Here is a 19,127-nt window from a genome sequence, read left to right as displayed (position 1 = left end):
AACTTCAATTTTAAATTATTTTATTAATCAACTTTTAATTTAAAAATAACTTTGAAATTAAAATTATCAAATTGTTTTTAGTTTTTTAAAATAACTTATTTTGATGTCTATCTTTAAAATATATTTTAGGACAAACACATATTAGGTTAAACATAAACTAAATGGGACCTTTTAAAGTATGATTTTTTTTATAAAATTAACAACCTTATCTATTGGATTAAAATATAAAAATATTGCTACCATAATTGTATTTAAATTAACTTATGTGAAAACATTGAATATAAACTAGCAAACTATATATGTCATTTTATTTATTATTTATTTTGGAATTTTAAGAGTTTTTCTAATAAAAGAGATTATTTAAAAGTTCAAACTTATTTTTTCGAATATTCGAGTTGCTAAAAGCTAAGTATATGTTCACGAAAAAAAAAATGTTCAACAAGATTACGCTAGGTTATGGATTAAAATAATTTTCATTTCGAAGACTAAAAAGTTATTAATTAGCTTAACCATTAAATTATAAAATGCACGCTATATATCAAAATCTGAAAAAAAAAATACGATTCATATTTTAATATATTTTTAAAAAAATGAACTTTTATTTATGTAAAGGAAATATCGCATGATTTTGAATTAATTTATTTGTTAGACATAGTTTATGCAAAATAAACTTTGAATACAACTACATGCGTAAAAATAAGGTTTTCTACTAAAATTTATTAAATAATGTAATAGTTTATGTAAATTAGACTAAGCAAAGATTTTAGATGTGATAGATTGAGAAGTAAAAGGTTATCCGTTACCCTGTAATAAGAAATTTAGATTTTTATCATATTTTGTTTGTATTTAAAATATCCATAATATTTTATCGAGTATTTTGTTATATAAGAAAATTACGAGGACTTTGCTGCAAAACAAAATCCAAGTATATTATGCCACCTAAATTAAGCATAGTGATACTAAATAAACAGTGAAGATTTGTACAAATATATAGTGGATTACTCTTAATCAGATGATAAATAAATTGATGAGAGTATTTTTGATTAAAAAAAGAGTCAAACTAAAGCAAAAATAATAAAATAAATAAATCGTTATAAACAAATGTTAAACAAAGATTATTATTTCCGATATTTTATTATTTTGATAAGAACGTGATGAAACGTTAGGGAAGGGAAGGATCATAGGGGCGGTTGAGTTTGGAAGAACGATTACGCAAATGAAATGAAATGAAATGAAAGGAAACTGGAGTACAGATACTTCAACTATTATTATAGACTAACTAACTACATTTATTTGTTTCACTTTTTCAATTGCAAAAGTCAGAGAAAAGGAGAAGAAGCGAGCAGAGCGAAGCGAGAATGGCATCGGAGTCAGATCAAAGTCCTAATCCTTCTTGGTTTACGCCTAAAAGGTCCTTCTTCTCACAAGCCTATTTTGCATTTCATTGCTTCTGTTTTGCAACTCAAAATTCAGAACAATACATGATTCACCGATTCATATGCCGCCGAAATTCAGTAGTGTTTTGTGCTTGGTGTTTAATCGAACTACGCAAGGCTAATTAATTAGGTAATTAAATAATTAATTAATGCATGTGATGATTTCAGGCTTCTCATGATATTTTGTATCATTAACCTGCTAAACTATGTGGATCGAGGAGCTATTGCCAGTAACGGTGTAAATGGAAGTCTTGCAACTTGTACTGACTCCGGTATTTGTACAGGTGGCAGTGGAATTCAGTAAGCTCTGTTTCTGCTAAACTCTATTTTGCTACTGATTGTCATTGTCGTCTTATTGTAGCACGATTTTCCACATTTCAGGGGGGATTTTAACTTGAACAATTTTCAAGATGGTATTCTGTCATCTGCATTTATGGTTGGACTTCTAATTGCTTCTCCAATATTTGCTTCTCTGGCCAAAAGGTAAATTGCTTCGTGTTGTATGAGCTTTTGCCTGCTTCTCATGCTATCCATGCCTATGGATTAACCATGACCTCCAGCTCGTCGCATCACAATGATTATTTGTTGTTACTATGTATGGTGTCGATGTGATAGTAATAGTTGTAGGTATTGCATTCGTATTAGCATGAGCTGAGGGCTAGCTTATAAATTCAACATCAAAATTAAAGTATCAGAAAATCCTTCACATCTTGGTGTTGTTTTTGTGACTCAATATGTGGTGAAATTTTAAGTTTCTTGTTCTAGTTTTGTAAAACAAGTTTTTTATTGTTCACGATTTAAATATTCTACTTCAGATAATATCGTAAGACTTTCTCTTATAGGAGCAATTTGTGGAGGAGAGGAATTAATTATCCCAAAATTAAGCTGTTAGGTGAAAGCCTAAGACATCATGAGTATACATAGAACAATCATAGGCTCCCGGGGATCCAAATCACGTTGAGGAACCAATCCTCCTAAATGAAAGCTTCAGGAGTCAGGGATAGGTCAAGAATAGATTTTATCTGTGTCAAAAGGGAAAGATAGAAGAAATGAAAAACCGTGACTCTTAGTATGATACTAAATTAAAAATCCCTGAGTTCATGCTGCTTATCTACACTTGTGTTGCTTGTGTTCTTATTTCTCCCTCTTTCGAAATTCATTTGACTGAACACAAGCCTGTCTTGTCAACTAGATGGTTCAAATCCTCCTAGAATATGTACAGTGCAATATAAATTGCACTTTCTTCTCACTCAATGAAATGGTGTCAGCTTTCAGCATGTTAACTGTGCTTGAATGCATGACATTTGTTAAGAAGTTATATTAAAGAAATGCATAAACAATGGGAAACTGATAATTTGAGTCGTGTTCTTCAAAAAGGATAAGGTAGCTCAAAGTAGGATTAAATATTTGCAACCTTCATGTTTCCCCTTTCATTGAATGATCTAATGCATTTTCATGTTTGCAGTCATAATCCATTTCGGCTTATTGGTGTTGGATTGTCTGTTTGGACATTTGCGATAGCTGGGTGTGGCAGTTCGTTTGATTTTTGGTCTATTGCAATATGTCGAATGTAAGGGAATGTTTCAGTACTTTCAACATTATAAAGCCTTGAACGCTTGATAATTCACCCGTTTCTCATGTCCTATTTTTGATTGGAGACTCACAGCAGTGTTTTTGCAGGCTAGTTGGGGTAGGTGAGGCTTCCTTCATAAGTCTTGCAGCACCATTCATAGATGACCATGCCCCTACTGCACAGGTTTGACCTGTTTCTTTATTCCCCTTTCAGTTCCTTCATAAATAGGTGAAACTTTTCCTTCATGAATACAGTATTGCCGATTAAGTGTTTTTATTGATGACAGAAAACAGCATGGCTTGCTACGTTTTATATGTGTATACCAGCTGGGACTGCTCTGGGCTATGTTTATGGTGGATTTGTAAGACTACATACTTCCATAGTCTAGCTGTGTTAAGATGACTTGTTTCCTTTGTTTGATGGTGTCAACTTGTGGCTTTAGATTGTACCTGATAATTGTGTTGTCATTTTCTTGGACTGCCAATTGTCCTAATAATTGTTGGAATTTTTATCTGTTTAGGTTGAGTTTGGTTTTTATTTATTTATATACGTATTCAGGTATAAAAGAGGAATACATTAAATAAGAAGATTACAGTGAGATCAGGGGATAAGAGATTTTCGTGATAAAAGAAATAAAAAGAATTAATGAAGCTAAGTTATCCAGCCTTCTAACTAAACATATCCTTGAGGAAGCCCCTCCCAAAAGACCATGAGCTTTATGTCAAAGTAGAAGCCAAACACCTAATTCTATCTCAAAGAAGTTGTTCACTCATTGAACTCTCCTTTAAGATACAAGAATTGAGTTCCAATCACATGTACCAAAGAGTGGCATAAACAGCACATTGCCACGTTAGTATTCCACACATTTTAATTTTAGTCACACTTAACAATGGATAAATTAATGCGAAAGGGGACAAGATTCTCAAGGAAACTGCAGTCTGTTTGCTTTCCAAGGCAACGTTTTTTGAAATCAACTTGCTAAGACCCAAGCCACCTTCTTTCTTGGGATGAATGCATATCCATAAGTTCACCAAGTAGTCATGTTTCATATCGGCTGAACCTAACACCCCCCCCCCCCCCCCCCCCCCCCCCCCCCTCCCCCCAGAAAAAAACTTATGACCTGGGCTGCAAAACAAAGATAAGTAGTACAGGGGAATGCTGGAGAGAAAAAATTGAATGGGAATAATCCATTGCCTAGAGAAAAATTAGCACATTTTCAGATCTCGAGGTGCTTAGAGATTTTCTTCATATTGGGTGGATTACCAGCTGAATAAACACCCAAATATTAAGAGGCTGCTTCAAGGTATGGGAATCTGCTAGGGATCCTAAGGTGGAATTACTTTGATAGTCTACATTAACACCAGCCAAACTGCTTATACACGTCAATCTTCAACCTAGAAGAAATTTAGAAAAGGTTGAAAGTGAAGGATTTAGAAAGTTTTTTCATTCTTTTCTGAAAACAAAATGGTACCATTAGTTGCATTCTTTTCAACACAAGGAAGAAAGTTAGCAGGAACCCTGCAAACAATAGTTGAATATGAAGGATTGAGTATATTTGATGGACTTCTTCAGGGGAACTAATAATGTATATCAGCCATATTCTTAAATTAAACAGCCATATTTTCTGGAAAAAATTTCTGTCTTGTTTTGCCCTTATCTAAGGTACTTGCAAGCTAAAACTTGTACTCAGCTTTTATATTCATTACATTAATTGGCTTTTGGTCACTGTTATCATATCTTGAGCATTGTTCAGTGATAATTTTAAAATGAATCAGCTTCATGTTTTCAAATAACGTGTAGGTTGGAAGCCAATTTAACTGGCGTGTAGCATTCTGGGTTGAGGCTATTTTGATGCTTCCTTTTCCCATTTTGGGTTTTGTAATAAAGCCTTTGCAGTTGAAAGGTGATTTCTTCTCTTTGATGTGTTTCAGAATAGCCTTAATTTTTTTAATCCTTGTCACTGTAATGCACTATTTGACTTTTAATGTAGGTTTTGCACCCTTGGAATCCAAACACACACCGTCTATTGAAACAAATGTTTCAGAAACTGGAGGTATTCTGATTCTTTTATCTATTACTTTGTAATTTATTATGTATATTTCATTATAATCCTTTTGAAATTTATTGGGAAAATATTATCTGCCAATATTATTTTCATAATAGCAGGTATGGAGAAAAATTCGAAGACTGGACAAATTTCATAAAGAGAAAAAAGTTTGAAAAAACAGCAATGCCAATGAATATAAGAGAATATGATGTGTTTTCTTCGTATAAAAGGAAATAAGAATCTTATATTTTTTTCTTGTCTCTAAGATACGCTAGAAGTTGTAAAAAAGTTGAACACACTTGAAGTCACTATTTTGCCGCATGTCCAGTTCAGTTAAAAGCTGTGCTGTAATGAATTATTTATTTTAGAGAAGGGGGAATTGCAGTAGTGCAACAACAAAGCCTTATTCCACCAAGGCAGGTTGAGTACATGGATTGTATAGCCTGGATATTCTATGTTTAATTACCTTTTCTTATAATTTCATAGTCTGATATATTAGTTTTTTCCTATGTGGTTTTCAAAATTCTGAATAGCACCCTTGTTCTTAAATATTGGGACCAAAGTGCTCCTCCACTCATTTGACATTTTGTGAGATATCAAAATTCTGTTAAATAGCTTAGTGAGCCAAGCAATATCCTACCTACACACTTCCAAACTTCAGCAGGATTACCAATAGGAACAAATTTACCATTATCTATTCTTTTTAAGGTTTTCTTCTACCTCTCCAATCTGAGTTCTACTGTAATAAGCCAATTTTTTTCCATCCTCTTGGATTTCTAGTTCTTCCATGCTACACATTGATCCTTATCCATCACTGAAAGACTTAATAAAATAATTCTTCCATCACTTTGATATCATGATCAGTAATCTAAACCTTTTCTTCTTGAACCTTGAAACATGATTCAAATCTATTCTTTTCCTCTCCATTTTTTCTGAGCTTATATACCTTATGTTCTTCATTCTTTATTAGAAATTATCTTTTGAAATTTTTAACTTTATTATCCACTTTTATTTCAACTTTTCATTTCAAGGAAGAAGCCATGTGTGTCACTCATATTAGGATAATTGTTAGTCATATTTTTAGTATTTATAACTTTTTCTGACTTTGTACTTCCCTTCATAACTGCTTTCCATTTATATAGAATATTTGCATTTTTGATGTAGTAAATAGTTTCTATGAGTATGCTCAATGTTAGGCATTTCTGTCATAGATGATGGCATGCTTGCTGAAGATCAAGCCTTGCTAAGAGGATCCAAGTAAGTGGCACTTTTGCTTTTGATTTTCTGAATTTTGAAGACCTTCTCTTTGGTATTTGTTGTTTAGTTTGTCTTTGTTTCCTATTTCTAATGCCAATCTGAAGAAAATTTAGAAATTAGTCTTGGGACTCAACTCAACTCCACAAAATCAGTTTCTAAGGTGAAGAGTCTCTAAACTTTATAAGCTCCATTTGAAACATATCTTTAGTTGCCATGAGACTAAATCGTCATCCTTGAGGTTGCACATAAGGCAACCCTCAAAGATGTTGCAACTTAGGCGCACTAGGGGTGACTCCAATTAAGGCATCTTTCCAACAAAAATCCAAAAGTCTAACTATGAAATTTGTCTTAAGTGCCTTAAAGAGAGCAAGAAAAAATAAAGTCGTAGAAAAAATTCAACTACCATTTACCATAGATTGTCTGAGAATGTGCAGGAGTAGACAAGGTCACTTGAAGCAATCATCAAACTACTTGGTCTATTTAATCTGCTGGGAATTTTTAATATCCTTAATGGGAATGCTTTCAGTTCATGCAGAGCAGTTTTGGTACTATTACAGATTGACAGCCTTGTCTAGAACCAGGGTGGTAGGATGACAAAGATAGAACACAAACAGACAAAAAAGCTGAGACAAAAACATACTAACCCATGGACTATACATAATGGAATACAGGAAAGGCAATTCCTGTACTTGGCGTCTTGTTTCCTTTTTCTAAAATCACAATGCTTTGTTTAATTTAACTAAAGAGAGAGAAGAAAATCATCATTTGTTAGTAAAATAAGTTAATTAGTCCAGTTTGTACACCTATCGTCTTTTACGATTTTCAGCTATTGCTAACAATAGCTAAATGGTGCCTAGCGGTAGCTTATATTAGTTAAACAGTGCCAAGCGGCAGCACATAATAGTTAAACGGTGTTAAGCATTGTGCGGTGCGTATAAATAAATACATTGCTGTACTCTTATACATAATGGAATACAGGAAAGGCAATTCCTGTACTTGGCGTCTTGTTTCCTTTTTCTAAAATCACAATGCTTTGTTTAATTTAACTAAAGAAGAGAGAAGAAAATCATCATTTGTTAGTAAAATAAGTTAATTAGTCCAGTTTGTACACCTATCGTCTTTTACGATTTTCAGCTATTGCTAACAATAGCTAAATGGGGCCTAGCGGTAGCTTATATTAGTTAAACAGGGCCAAGCGGCAGCACATAATAGTTAAACGGTGTTAAGCGTTGTGCGGTGCGTATAAATAAATACATTGCTGTACTCTTATTATTGGGTGTATTGTGAAATTAATAAAATCATTTAATTCTTGAGTTCAGTTTCTCTAAGACCATTAAATATTATTACACTCCTATACATATATATTATGGTGAAAAGGCAGCTCACATAAAGTTCTTGTACACTTGAAATTTCCTTATGATTATCGTCAGAGTAGATTGCTAAAGTTGTTGCTTCACCTAATATCTGATATTTGAGTAAAACATTACTTTTCTCTTTATGATTGTCAGGTCAACATCCAAATTGTGGGATCAATTCACCAACTTTTCAAAAGATATGCAGGAGCTCTTGCATGACCAAGTGTATGTTGTAAATGTTCTAGGTACGTCTTTTCCCTACCTACATATAAGTACTTTTCTTTCATTTGTTTCCTGAATATGTTGTTGTTTAAGAAAATTGGAACATTGTTATAATAGTTGAATGTAATGCACAATAAATATAATGAATTTCAGTTTTGAGAATTTAATTTGTATTTTCAATTCCAAACTATGGTATTTTGTTTTTTTACATGAGAATTTAAATATTGTCAGGGTACATAGCGTACAACTTTGTTATTGGAGCTTATTCATATTGGGGGCCAAAGGCAGGATACAACATTTACCATATGGTATTCTCATATATTACCCAATAAATTTATGACTTCTTCACGTTAAATGTTAGAAAATAATATTACCAAAGGTGTTATTTTGAATATTTTATTGAAAATTTGTTTTTGAAACAGCCTTTTGGTTAATGAACCTCACCTATTGGGACAAAACTTGGTTGTTATATTTCACTTATATACAATATTTTAGTCATAACATTGGTCAATGTAGAATCTTCAATTCCATATGTTGAGGACTGAACATCTACAATGTAAAGTTTGCAAGATTGGACATTTGTGAGTGGTTTGACTTGATAGTGGGTGACCTAATAAACTTGGCAACAATCACTTCGATACCTTTTTAATTTGGTTATATCACTACACTAGTCAATGTCGGATCCCCAACCCTTTCATGCTAATGATTGGACATTTGAGAGGTGGTCCAATAAGGATTTGATAGCAAGTAGCCATTAGTTGATGTAAAATATCCAACACTTATTGTTGGAAAGCAACTTAATTGTGGTCACTTCTAGGTCATCTTAATTGCAGCCTCTTTTGGATTTGCCTTAATTGCAACCCCCAGGGTGGTGGTTACTACGTTGACTAGAGATATGGCTCAAGGAGAGCTTATAATAGAGCTTGGTTAATTCTAATCTTACGATTTGATTCTGTGGGATTGAACCCTAAACCCAAATTCTAAGATGTTGCTAGAGTCAAATCCTACATGCATTGTTGTGTCATTTGCATTTGTCATGTTCCATTCCAGAAGCCTTGGTGTGAGGGAGAGTATTGGAAAACTCCTTTAATTGTGATCGTCCAAGGCCTGCCTTAGTTATTGTCTCACTGGGGATTGCGTTAATCAATTTGTCAAGGGTTGTGGTTTGACTAGAGATATGATAAAGAGAATTTATAAAGTTTGGACAATCCTCACCTTACAAATTGGTTGCGTGAGATAGGTCCTAAATCCAAATTCTAAGACTTATTAACGTTATTTTGTTACATTCACTGTAGTAAGTTTTGTATTGCACTTGGGCCTAGTCCTTTGTGGAAATGTTCTTCTTTGATGGTGCTTTTTTTTTTTGACAGAGTAATGCTGACTTGTTGTTTGGAGGCGTGACAATTGTTTGTGGGATTTTGGGGACATTAGCTGGAGGCTTGTTTCTTGACAAGATATCTTCAACCATCTCTAATGCTTTCAAGGTAAACTCAGTTTATTTACATTTACTTATAGTGTGGAATGAGTCAAATGACATAATTCCATTTGTTGTACACTTTTTGACTGGAAAACATATCTTTACGTATTTAAAGGTGTTGGATTTCTTGGATTTGGATGAAAGCTTGACCTAGGTGCAAGATATTCAATTTCATTAGTGATATAGTATAAATAGTCTAGAAGTTGAAGGTTATTTGTTCCACAGCCGCTGACTAAATCTATGTAGAGAAAATAGAATACATGATTGCTCGAATTTCATATAACTGTTTTTGTATTTTCTTTTACAATGGACATGAGTCTTTGGCACCCATTTTGTACTGATATAAATATTAAAATTGGAGCAGAGATCATAACAAGTTTGTATTCCTGTTTTCTGTATGGACAAGTTCAAGGTCTTCATCTTTCATGAGAAATTTTATTTTAAGTTGAAAGAAATAGATGAAATATACTTCTGAGATGATTTACAAATGTGATTACAGTCTCAATTTATACGCTGTTTACAACCTAAGTAAGGAAAGAAATAATAGGTAATGAAAGCAAGAAATAATAGGTGATTAAAGCTGTACAAATCAAATCACTAACAAATCTGTCCTAATAAGTAGAGAATGAAATCTGCACTTAATTACAGAATTATTCTCCTGATTATGCAACATTTTATATTATTGATCTATTCTCAAATCTGTAATGGTTCAATTCTATTTTATATAGAAGTGGTTAAGAATTTTACAGTTGCATGTCCCGGTCTTCTTTTCCCTCTTCTTGAATTTGACTCTGTTCTGTCTTTGTAAGGGTGTATCTACACTTCATGAAATATTTTTGATATGTTGTTTCATTTCTTCTTTGGGTTCCCTGGGTTGCCATTGCAGCTTCTTTCTGGAGCAACATTTCTAGGTGCAATCTTCTGCTTCATTGCTTTCCTTTTCAAGAGCTTGCCTGGTTTCATAGTCTTCTTCTCTATTGGTGAACTACTGATTTTTGTCACTCAGGTAATTTTATGAAACAGTCAGATTAAATTTTCATCTCTTAAAAGTAGGAATGGCAAATGGATTGATTTATCCACTAACCATCCAAATTTAATGGATTGGATCACCGTTTGTTAATGGATAGATATTGAACCATCCAACATATTTTTGCAATCTATTGGATCAAGTAAGTCCAAAATCAGTGGTTGGAAGTATTTAAGGGACGAGTTTTGGACTTAAATAGTGTTTGGGTGCAAGAATGTATAAATAAAGGACTTTCTTTAAAAAAAATATAACACACTCTAAATGGATGGATTGGATATCTATTCATGAAAAGTAGTTAATGGGATTGGTTTGATGGTAGTTTTTAATTAAAGAAGTTATGTATGGACTGATTAATAGTGTTTGGTTTGTAAATGTTTAGTTTCCATTTTCTGTTGAAATTATGGGAATTAAACATTTTCAAACCGAACATTCTAATTGATTCAATATGACATTTCCAGATTTCCTTTATTGGTAAAATGTTTTTTGAGAGAAATCTGCTCATTTAATATAGTCTCTGTTGCATAATCAGGAGAATTATGTTATAATTAAGTGCAGATTCCATTTTATATTTATTAGGACAGATTTGGTAGTGATTTGATTTTATTTGATTTGTACAGCTTTAAACACTCATTATTTCTGGCTTTCATTGTCTATTATTTCTTTCTTTAATTAGGTTGTAAAACAGTCTATAAATAGAGACTGTAATCACATTTGTAAGAGATCTCAGAAATATATTTCATCTATTTCTTCCCACTTGGTATCAGAGCTCCTGATCTAGGAGACTCTGCTTCCGCAATTTTTTTTTTTAGCCTTCATTGCTGTAATCATTTTCCTTGACAGCCTTCATTGCTGTAATCATTTTTCTTGACAGCCTTCATTGCTGCAATTATTTTTTTTTGTTGGACAGCCTTCATTGCTGCAACTTTTTATTTTCCTTATCCTTTCTCCATTGATCACCACCACCACCTTGCACCATTGACCGTTACTGCCACCGCCATTGACCACCGCCGACCACCACCACCGACCACCACTTCCGTCGCTCGCCAGAACTGCCACTGCTCGCCGGAAACCGCCACCGGAAAATTTTTCCGGCGGATTTTTTTTTTTGTGCGTGAACAGGATCAAATTTTGCCAATCTGAAAAAAGTTGGTTTTGAACTCTCATGGACTCCCTTAGTAAGCCATCTAGCTATTGTTCCTTTACTATGAGTGGTAAGAGTTCTAGTTTTTTATCCTTTAATGCTTCTAGTACTGAAAATATCTGGATTATAGACTCTGGTGCTACTGATCATATGACACTTCATTCCTCTTTTTTTTCATCCTACACTACTTTATCCGGTAAGCCATATATTACTGTTGCTAATGGTTCCACTACCCCCATTAATGGTTGTGGTAACATTCACCTTCAACCTTCATTTCCTTTAAAAAATGTGCTTCATGTTCCCAAACTATCCAATAACCTCTTGTCTATTCAAAAGATTACCCAAGATTTAAATTGCGCAGTGGTATTTTTCCCTTCCCATTGTGTTTTTCAGGATCTTGCCACGGGGAAGACTATTGGAATTGCTAAAGAGCAGGGCGGGTTATATTATTTACAACATGAAGAAAGTAAAAAGGGTGCTAGACTACAGGCACACACTTCTAATTTTCAGCAAGGTCGTGAATCTTGGTCATCCTCTCAAATATGGCTTCAACACAGACGTCTTGGTCATCCTCCATTTAGTACCCTAAAGTCCTTATTTCCTGTTTTATTTACAAAAGTGTCTGCTGAGTCATTTCATTGTGATGTTTGTCAGTTTGCTAAACACCATCGGACAACTTTTCCTCCCAATGGTAATAAAAGTTCTAAACCTTTTGATCTTATTCATTCAGATGTATGGGGACCTTCACCTATTCCTAATATCTCGGGTGCAAAATGGTTTGTTTCATTTATTGATGATTGTACTCGGGTTACTTGGATATTCCTCATGAAAGATAAGTCTGAAGTTTTTCACTTGTTTGTAAAGTTTTATAGAATGATTCAAACACAATTTGAAAGTCCAATTAAGAGATTGCTTTCTGATAATGGAAGAGAATATGTGAACCAAAACCTTTCCAAGTTCCTTGAGGAAAATGGAGTTGTTCATGAATTAACCTGTGTGGACACTCCTCAACAAAATGGGGTTGCTGAAAGGAAAAATCGTCATCTCCTTGAGGTTACTCGAGCTTTACTTTTCCAAACATCTGTTCCTAGATCTTACTGGGGGGAAGCAGTCCTGACTGCCACTTATTTGATTAATAGATTACCCTCTCGGGTTTTAGAGGGTGTTACTCCTATTCAGGTTATGACCACATTCTATCCTTCTATTCCCATGTTGAATAGTCTTCAGAATCGTGTCTTTGGTTGTCCTGCTTTTGTCCATGTTCATAGTCCTTATCGGGGTAAGTTAGATCCTCGTGCCATCAAATGTGTCTTCATCGGTTATGCCCCCAACAAAAAGGGGTACAAATGTTATCATCCTCAAAGTCGTAAAGTGTATATTTCCAAAGATGTCACCTTCCATGAAACAGAGTCTTTCTTTCCTAGTTCTCAGCTTCAGGGGGAGAGTATTCAAGAAGCTGAGGACCTTGAGTTGCCACCTTTTCCTTTGTTGCAGGATTTCGTTCTTAGGGAGGATGACAAAGACCCTGCACCAACATCATTACCAGAGAAGAATAATGAAGACAAATATTTTGGAAAACAATATCAGCGAAGGCAACAAGAACCCGTCCTGGTCGAACAGCAACTTCAATTGTCTGAACCGGAGGTAAGAACTCATACCAGTGAGACTCTTGAGGACACCTTAAATACTGCTTTTGAACCTAACCTAAATGATTTACCTATTGCCTTGAGAAAAGAAAAAAGATCTTGTGCCAAATATCCTATATCCCAATTTGTGTCTACAGAAAAACTTTCTATGCAGCACCAGAGTTTTCTTTCAGCTAATGATTCTATCAAAATCCCTTCATCGGTACAAGAAGCCTTAAAAGATGAGAACTGGATTCGAGCCATGAATGAAGAAATGAGCGCGTTAGAAAGGAATGAGACTTGGGAGATTGTAGAGAGACCAAAAGATAAGAAAGCAGTGGGTTGTAGGTGGATATACACAGTTAAGTATAAGTCTGATGGCACACTCGATCGGTATAAAGCAAGGTTGGTTGCAAAAGGGTACACTCAAACCTATGGGATCGATTATGAGGAGACTTTTGCTCCAGTGGCAAAAATGAATACCGTCAGGATTATTCTCTCCCTGGCAGCACACTTTGGTTGGGCAATGCATCAATTTGATGTTAAAAATGCCTTCTTGCATGGAAGCTTGGAGGAAGAAGTATACATGGAGATTCCACCTGGTTATGGTATTGTTAATGAAGGGAATAAGGCGTGCAGACTTAAGAAGGCCCTATATGGTCTTAAACAATCACCTCGTGCTTGGTTTGGAAGGTTTACTCAAGCTATGGTATCTTTGGGGTACCGACAAAGCCAAGGTGACCATACTCTGTTTATAAAACATTCTCAGAATGGTAAACTCACTCTACTTTTGGTCTATGTAGATGATATGATTATTACAGGTGATGATGAGATTGAAAAACAAAATTTGAGGGAGAGACTAGCTGCTCAATTTGAAATGAAGGATCTTGGGAAGCTGAAGTACTTCCTTGGGATAGAGGTTGCTTACTCGAGACAGGGCATCTTTATTTCTCAAAGGAAATACATCCTTGATCTTCTCAAAGAGATTGGTAAGTTGGGTTGTAAGCCCACTGGAGTGCCAATAGAGCAAAATCATAGGATTGGGAATGATGAGGAAAACCCAAAAGTGGAGAAGACACAATATCAAAGACTTGTGGGAAAACTCATTTATCTTTCACACACTAGGCCAGATATAGCCTATGCAGTTAGTGTGGTTAGTCAATTTATGCATGATCCAAGAGAAAGACACTTGCAGGCAGTAGATAAAATTATTCAGTACTTAAAAGCCTCTCCAGGAAAAGGATTGCTATTCAAAAAGGGGGAAAACTTATCCATGAAAGTATATACTGATGCTGACTATGCAGGATCGATTGTTGATAGGAGATCCACCACAGGGTACTGCATGTTCTTGGGTGGAAATCTGGTGACATGGAGGAGCAAGAAGCAAAATGTAGTTGCAAGATCAAGTGCAGAGGCAGAATTTAGAGCCATGGCTCAAGGGGTGTGTGAACTCTTATGGATGAAGATTATACTTGATGACCTAAAAATAAAATATGAAGCTCCTATGGGTTTGGCATGTGATAATAAGTCCGCTATCAGTATTGCACACAATCCGGTTCAACATGATCGAACAAAGCACGTAGAGATAGACCGACACTTTATTAAAGAGAAGTTGGATGATGGTCTTATAGCCACTGAGTACATCCCTTCAAGACTCCAATTGGCAGATATGTTTACTAAGGGACTTTCCACAAAACAATTCGAAGATCTTACTTGCAAGTTGGGAATGATAGATATACATTCACCAACTTGAGGGGGAGTGTTGCATAATCAGGAGAATTATGTTATAATTAAGTGCAGATTCCATTTTATATTTATTAGGACAGATTTGGCAGTGATTTGATTTTATTTGATTTGTACAGCTTTAAACACTCATTATTTCTGGCTTTCATTGTCTATTATTTCTTTCTTTAATTAGGTTGTAAAACAGTCTATAAATAGAGACTGTAATCACATTTGTAAGAGATCTCAGAAATATATTTCATCTATTTCTTCCCACTGTCTCAATTTATTTTCTTTAATTATATTCTTATTTTATTAATATAGTCTCAATTTTTTGGCGTCATTGGTTTGATATTTGGTTGGTTATGGTACTATATTTGTAGGCTCCTGTAAATTATGTCTCTCTCCGATGTGTAAAACCTAGTTTGAGGCCACTGTCTATGGCTATATCTACAGTTTCAATCCATGTCTTTGGGGATGTGCCTTCCTCACCACTTGTCGGAGTCCTGCAGGTAACACCCAAGATTTTCGTGATGTTATAGCTGTGTTTTGCTTTACTCTTATAATTGGATATTGTAATAAATTTTATTAGATGATTATTTGCTCCATGAAAGTAGTGTGCTAGTGAAGTTCATCTTATCCACTATGCTCTTTTTCAGAAAGCTGGCTATGATCTGTTGTAAAAAGTAAGTTTGCATCATCAATCAACTTGAGATTCTGGGAGAAAATATTTTAGACTGGCTCCTGCGAAACGAGCACTCTGCAGAATAATACTTATACACAAGCTGATTATATAGATAATGAATTAATGAAGAGAATTTACAAGATAAAAATAATGGGCTAAGCTAACGTTTTTAATCCTACTTCCTATGTTACAATGCACCTAGCCTAGCTTTCTTTGTAAGTGGGATAATCATTCAATTAATGTATTTCTCAGCAAATCACAAGAAAAGTACATGTTCACTTGATTTTATTTATTATATAGCACTGTTCTTTTTTAACTGTCTTAGTGGTGAGTACACCCTCCCCAGTCCTCACATTATGAGAATTTCATTGGGTTACCCTTTGTTCTTTCTAGTTTCCTCTTTCTCAACTTGTCTCTCCTTGTTGATGTGAAGAAGTTTCTAGTTTTCATCTGTTAGAAGATAACTAGTATGCCACTTCATTGTCTATTACAAAAATGTACTGAGAACAACACATTTCTGTTTTACATTTTGATGTCTCCATTGTCCAGAGTTGCTGACTTTATATTCTTGGCATATTTTTTATCCTTTTTCATGCAAATAATATAGTTTAAAGCGTTGTTTTGACTCTAAGCAAATTGGTTTTCCTGGGCAGGATCATATTAACGACTGGAGGAAAACATCACTTTGTTTAACATCCATTTTCTTTCTTGCTGCTGTTATATGGTTCATAGGTAAATGGCATGCTGATATGGTTTCACTTTGCTATTCTTAATACTTTCTGGTATCCATTTAAGTTTATTATAGTTTTGGATTAATTTCTTCACAATACATGAAGGACACTTAGATGTTGTGCATGTGTATTATCTTTCTAATTGAAAATAAAATGATAATATCCAGTAGGAAGATGCTGAAAATTCTCAACTACAACCTCTAGTCCCTCTACATTCTCAAGGACCAGTAGAATTAATCATTCCTTTTCTTCAACATTTGGGGAACTATAAATCATAAATGAAAATAAATGCCAAATTTAGCTATTTTTTTACGCTGTAATTAACCTTTAAGTGTTAACTTTGTGTTAAATGTAATTAACATGTTGCAGTAAAGATTCATGGTGATGAAAACTACCTTAGTGAGTGATTATTCTGGTCGATACCCTTCCTTATATATAAATTTATGTTTGAGTGATGATGCCTAAGAATTGTTAGTGGACCTACGCACCAATTATTTAACAATAGCATCTAATCGCTTGAAGAAAAAGAAAGTTATGCTGTTGAAAGTAGACATATGGTTGGACTGTAGTTAATTAATAAATCCTATTAAATATTACAGGAATCTTTATGAAAAATGTTGACTTATATGACAAAGAAGACGAGGACCGATCTGTCCCATCTAGAAGAGGGAAACTGACACCGTTGCTTGAAGGGAGCAGAGATACATCCAGTGAAATCTAGTTTCTCTTTCAATAGTGCTAATACTATGTTTCAAGTGTATATTAACTACAACTTAAAAGTCGATAGGTAGCCTCTTTACTACCACGAATCATGTGGAAAAGGGTGGATGATGGTTTGATACTATGTCATGTTATCAGTGAGATAGATGGCAATACTCTTGGAAAAATTTTACGGGTCAATTTGTTGCTATATGTAAATTTGTAATTATCCAGTCTTTCCATGAAAAATAAACCAGCAAGGGATATTTTGTTATGGGCGTGTGTACTTCACTAAAGCAGGTTATAGCTTTTATGTTTTTTTTTATCTGTTCCTCTCAGATTTTAGGAAGGTGAGTTATCGGTATCAATATGAATATATATATATATATATATATTCTATTTCTTTAATCATGAGCGGGACATTTTTAAAGATCATGTGATACATTTAATAACGAATACAATAGCGAAAGATGGTGAAAAGTTTGACAGAGAATGGAAATTGTAATGGAAATTTTTTCTTACAGAAAATGTCCACTACCTAACATGTTAGCCAGATTTCTAGTTGTCCGTGGAAGATGACTGATTTATTTTTTTTCGATTCCATTTTGTAGTGGAGTGTTTACTTATATTAGTCTCAGCAGTATTTTAGGAATCAAATTTGAGGAATTCATGATTCATATATTCTGTTATCAAACTTAATTGTTTTGATTTTTTTTGTTTCAAAATTGTTTTTGGACATATGAAGAGTATTGTGTTAGTATATTAAGATTCAATTATTGAAATTAACAATTCTTCTATTGCTATTTATGTATATAATTTGTTTCCTTATTTCATTCCCAATTTTATTTTAAAGATTTGTATATCTATGTGAAACATTTATTTATCTTATAAGTTAGTTATTACCTTGTTCATTTAATAATTAATGAAATTGTTAGAAGCCATAAAATTTCTATTATCAACAATTTGACGTACATGATATAATAAGAAATAATCATAAACCTAGTATGTCATGATAAAAGATAATTATAATAAGGTTACACACTTGTAAGACTTACCTAAAATTGAATTCAATCTAATACTTACTACTAACATTTTCTCTTTATATTATTCAAGAAGATTAAAGGTTACAATAATTTGACTATAAAGACAACCATTTTTTGATAAAGTAGCATTATTCCTTCTTATAAACTATATACTATATAGTTAGAAACTAAGATCTTAAAAAATCACTGCTGAGTATTGGATAAATGATAGTTATGTGAGTATTGAATAAATGATAGTTAGGTAAGTATTGGATCAATGATAATTATGTGAGTATTGATATATGATAGTTATCCAAATGGTGAGGAATGTCAAAATTTACAATGGGTTGACCCAAACAAGAACTCTAATAATGACAAGATATGTTTCTTTTAAAAAAAATTATATAAAAGTTTCTTAAAAAATCATTTCAAACATTACTTTATTATTTAATTCTAATAAAGTAAACACCTTACTGAATAAAAAAAGAGTAATAGATTATTATTTTTTACCAATAATAAAAATGAATGATGTTGAGAAAGTATTGATTTGTGTTTTTTACTTGTAAAACAACTATTTTTCAATTTTTAGAGTTATTTTTCAATTATTTATATATATTATACTGTATAACTTTTATTAGTATAATACACAAACATATATTATGAAGAACTTTTTTGGGTAGGTTTTGATATTTTTTATTTTATTTTATGTTATCTTCTGAAGTATTTATTGATTTAGGATAAAGAAATCATTTTAATACGTTTGAGAGAGAATCTACAAATATCCAACCCGCTCCACTTGAAATTCATTCATAAAATCACGAAGACTCAAATGTAAATGTAATAGTTAACATTGTTGTCACTTTATTAGTCTTTATTGATCTTTAATTTTGTTTTTATTTTTTTGCGTCTTTTGTGTAATTTTAATCTTTATGTAGTATTTAGCTATACAGATATACCAAAAGAGGATGCATGATCGAATAATGTAAAACAAATTGATTTGATGGAAATAGACTTAAGATTCGTTTTGCAGTTTTCAATTCAATTATATATTTCTGATCGGCTGATACTTTTTTAATTACTTTTTAATTCATGGCCAGTGTTCAAGATT

At 33.4% G+C, this 19,127-nt stretch overlaps 1 protein-coding gene across 1 annotated transcript; it reads left to right on the top strand.

Annotated features, from left to right (window-relative positions):
- The first annotated feature begins 955 nt into the window (after positions 1 to 955).
- LOC137811272 (putative sphingolipid transporter spinster homolog 2) lies at positions 956 to 17,271 on the top strand. Its single transcript, XM_068612947.2, has 16 exons — positions 956 to 1,411; positions 1,605 to 1,736; positions 1,818 to 1,919; positions 2,902 to 3,006; positions 3,117 to 3,192; positions 3,296 to 3,370; positions 4,810 to 4,912; positions 5,000 to 5,062; positions 6,268 to 6,313; positions 7,822 to 7,913; positions 8,122 to 8,198; positions 9,261 to 9,374; positions 10,254 to 10,373; positions 15,266 to 15,394; positions 16,221 to 16,299; positions 16,898 to 17,271. Exons 1-16 carry the CDS (start codon positions 1,359 to 1,361, stop codon positions 17,017 to 17,019), a joined length of 1,488 nt encoding a protein of 495 aa, XP_068469048.1. The 5' UTR covers positions 956 to 1,358; the 3' UTR covers positions 17,020 to 17,271.
- The last annotated feature ends 1,856 nt before the right edge of the window (positions 17,272 to 19,127 follow it).

The sequence above is a fragment of the Phaseolus vulgaris genome, chromosome 2 (assembly GCF_051622355.1).
Source record: "Phaseolus vulgaris cultivar YP4 chromosome 2, ASM5162235v1, whole genome shotgun sequence".
In the NCBI taxonomy this organism is placed as follows: domain Eukaryota; kingdom Viridiplantae; phylum Streptophyta; class Magnoliopsida; order Fabales; family Fabaceae; genus Phaseolus; species Phaseolus vulgaris.
Note: the sequence above shows the minus strand (reverse complement) of the source record. Positions and strands in the feature narration are given on the sequence as shown.

Coding starts and splice junctions, on each gene's coding strand:
- LOC137811272 (XM_068612947.2), top strand. CDS start 1,359: ATGGCATCGGAGTCAGATCAAAGTCCTAATCCTTCTTGGTTTACGCCT. Junction 1,737..1,817: donor ACAGGTGGCAGTGGAATTCA/GTAAGCTCTGTT, acceptor TCCACATTTCAG/GGGGGATTTTAACTTGAACA. Junction 16,300..16,897: donor TGCTGTTATATGGTTCATAG/GTAAATGGCATG, acceptor TAAATATTACAG/GAATCTTTATGAAAAATGTT.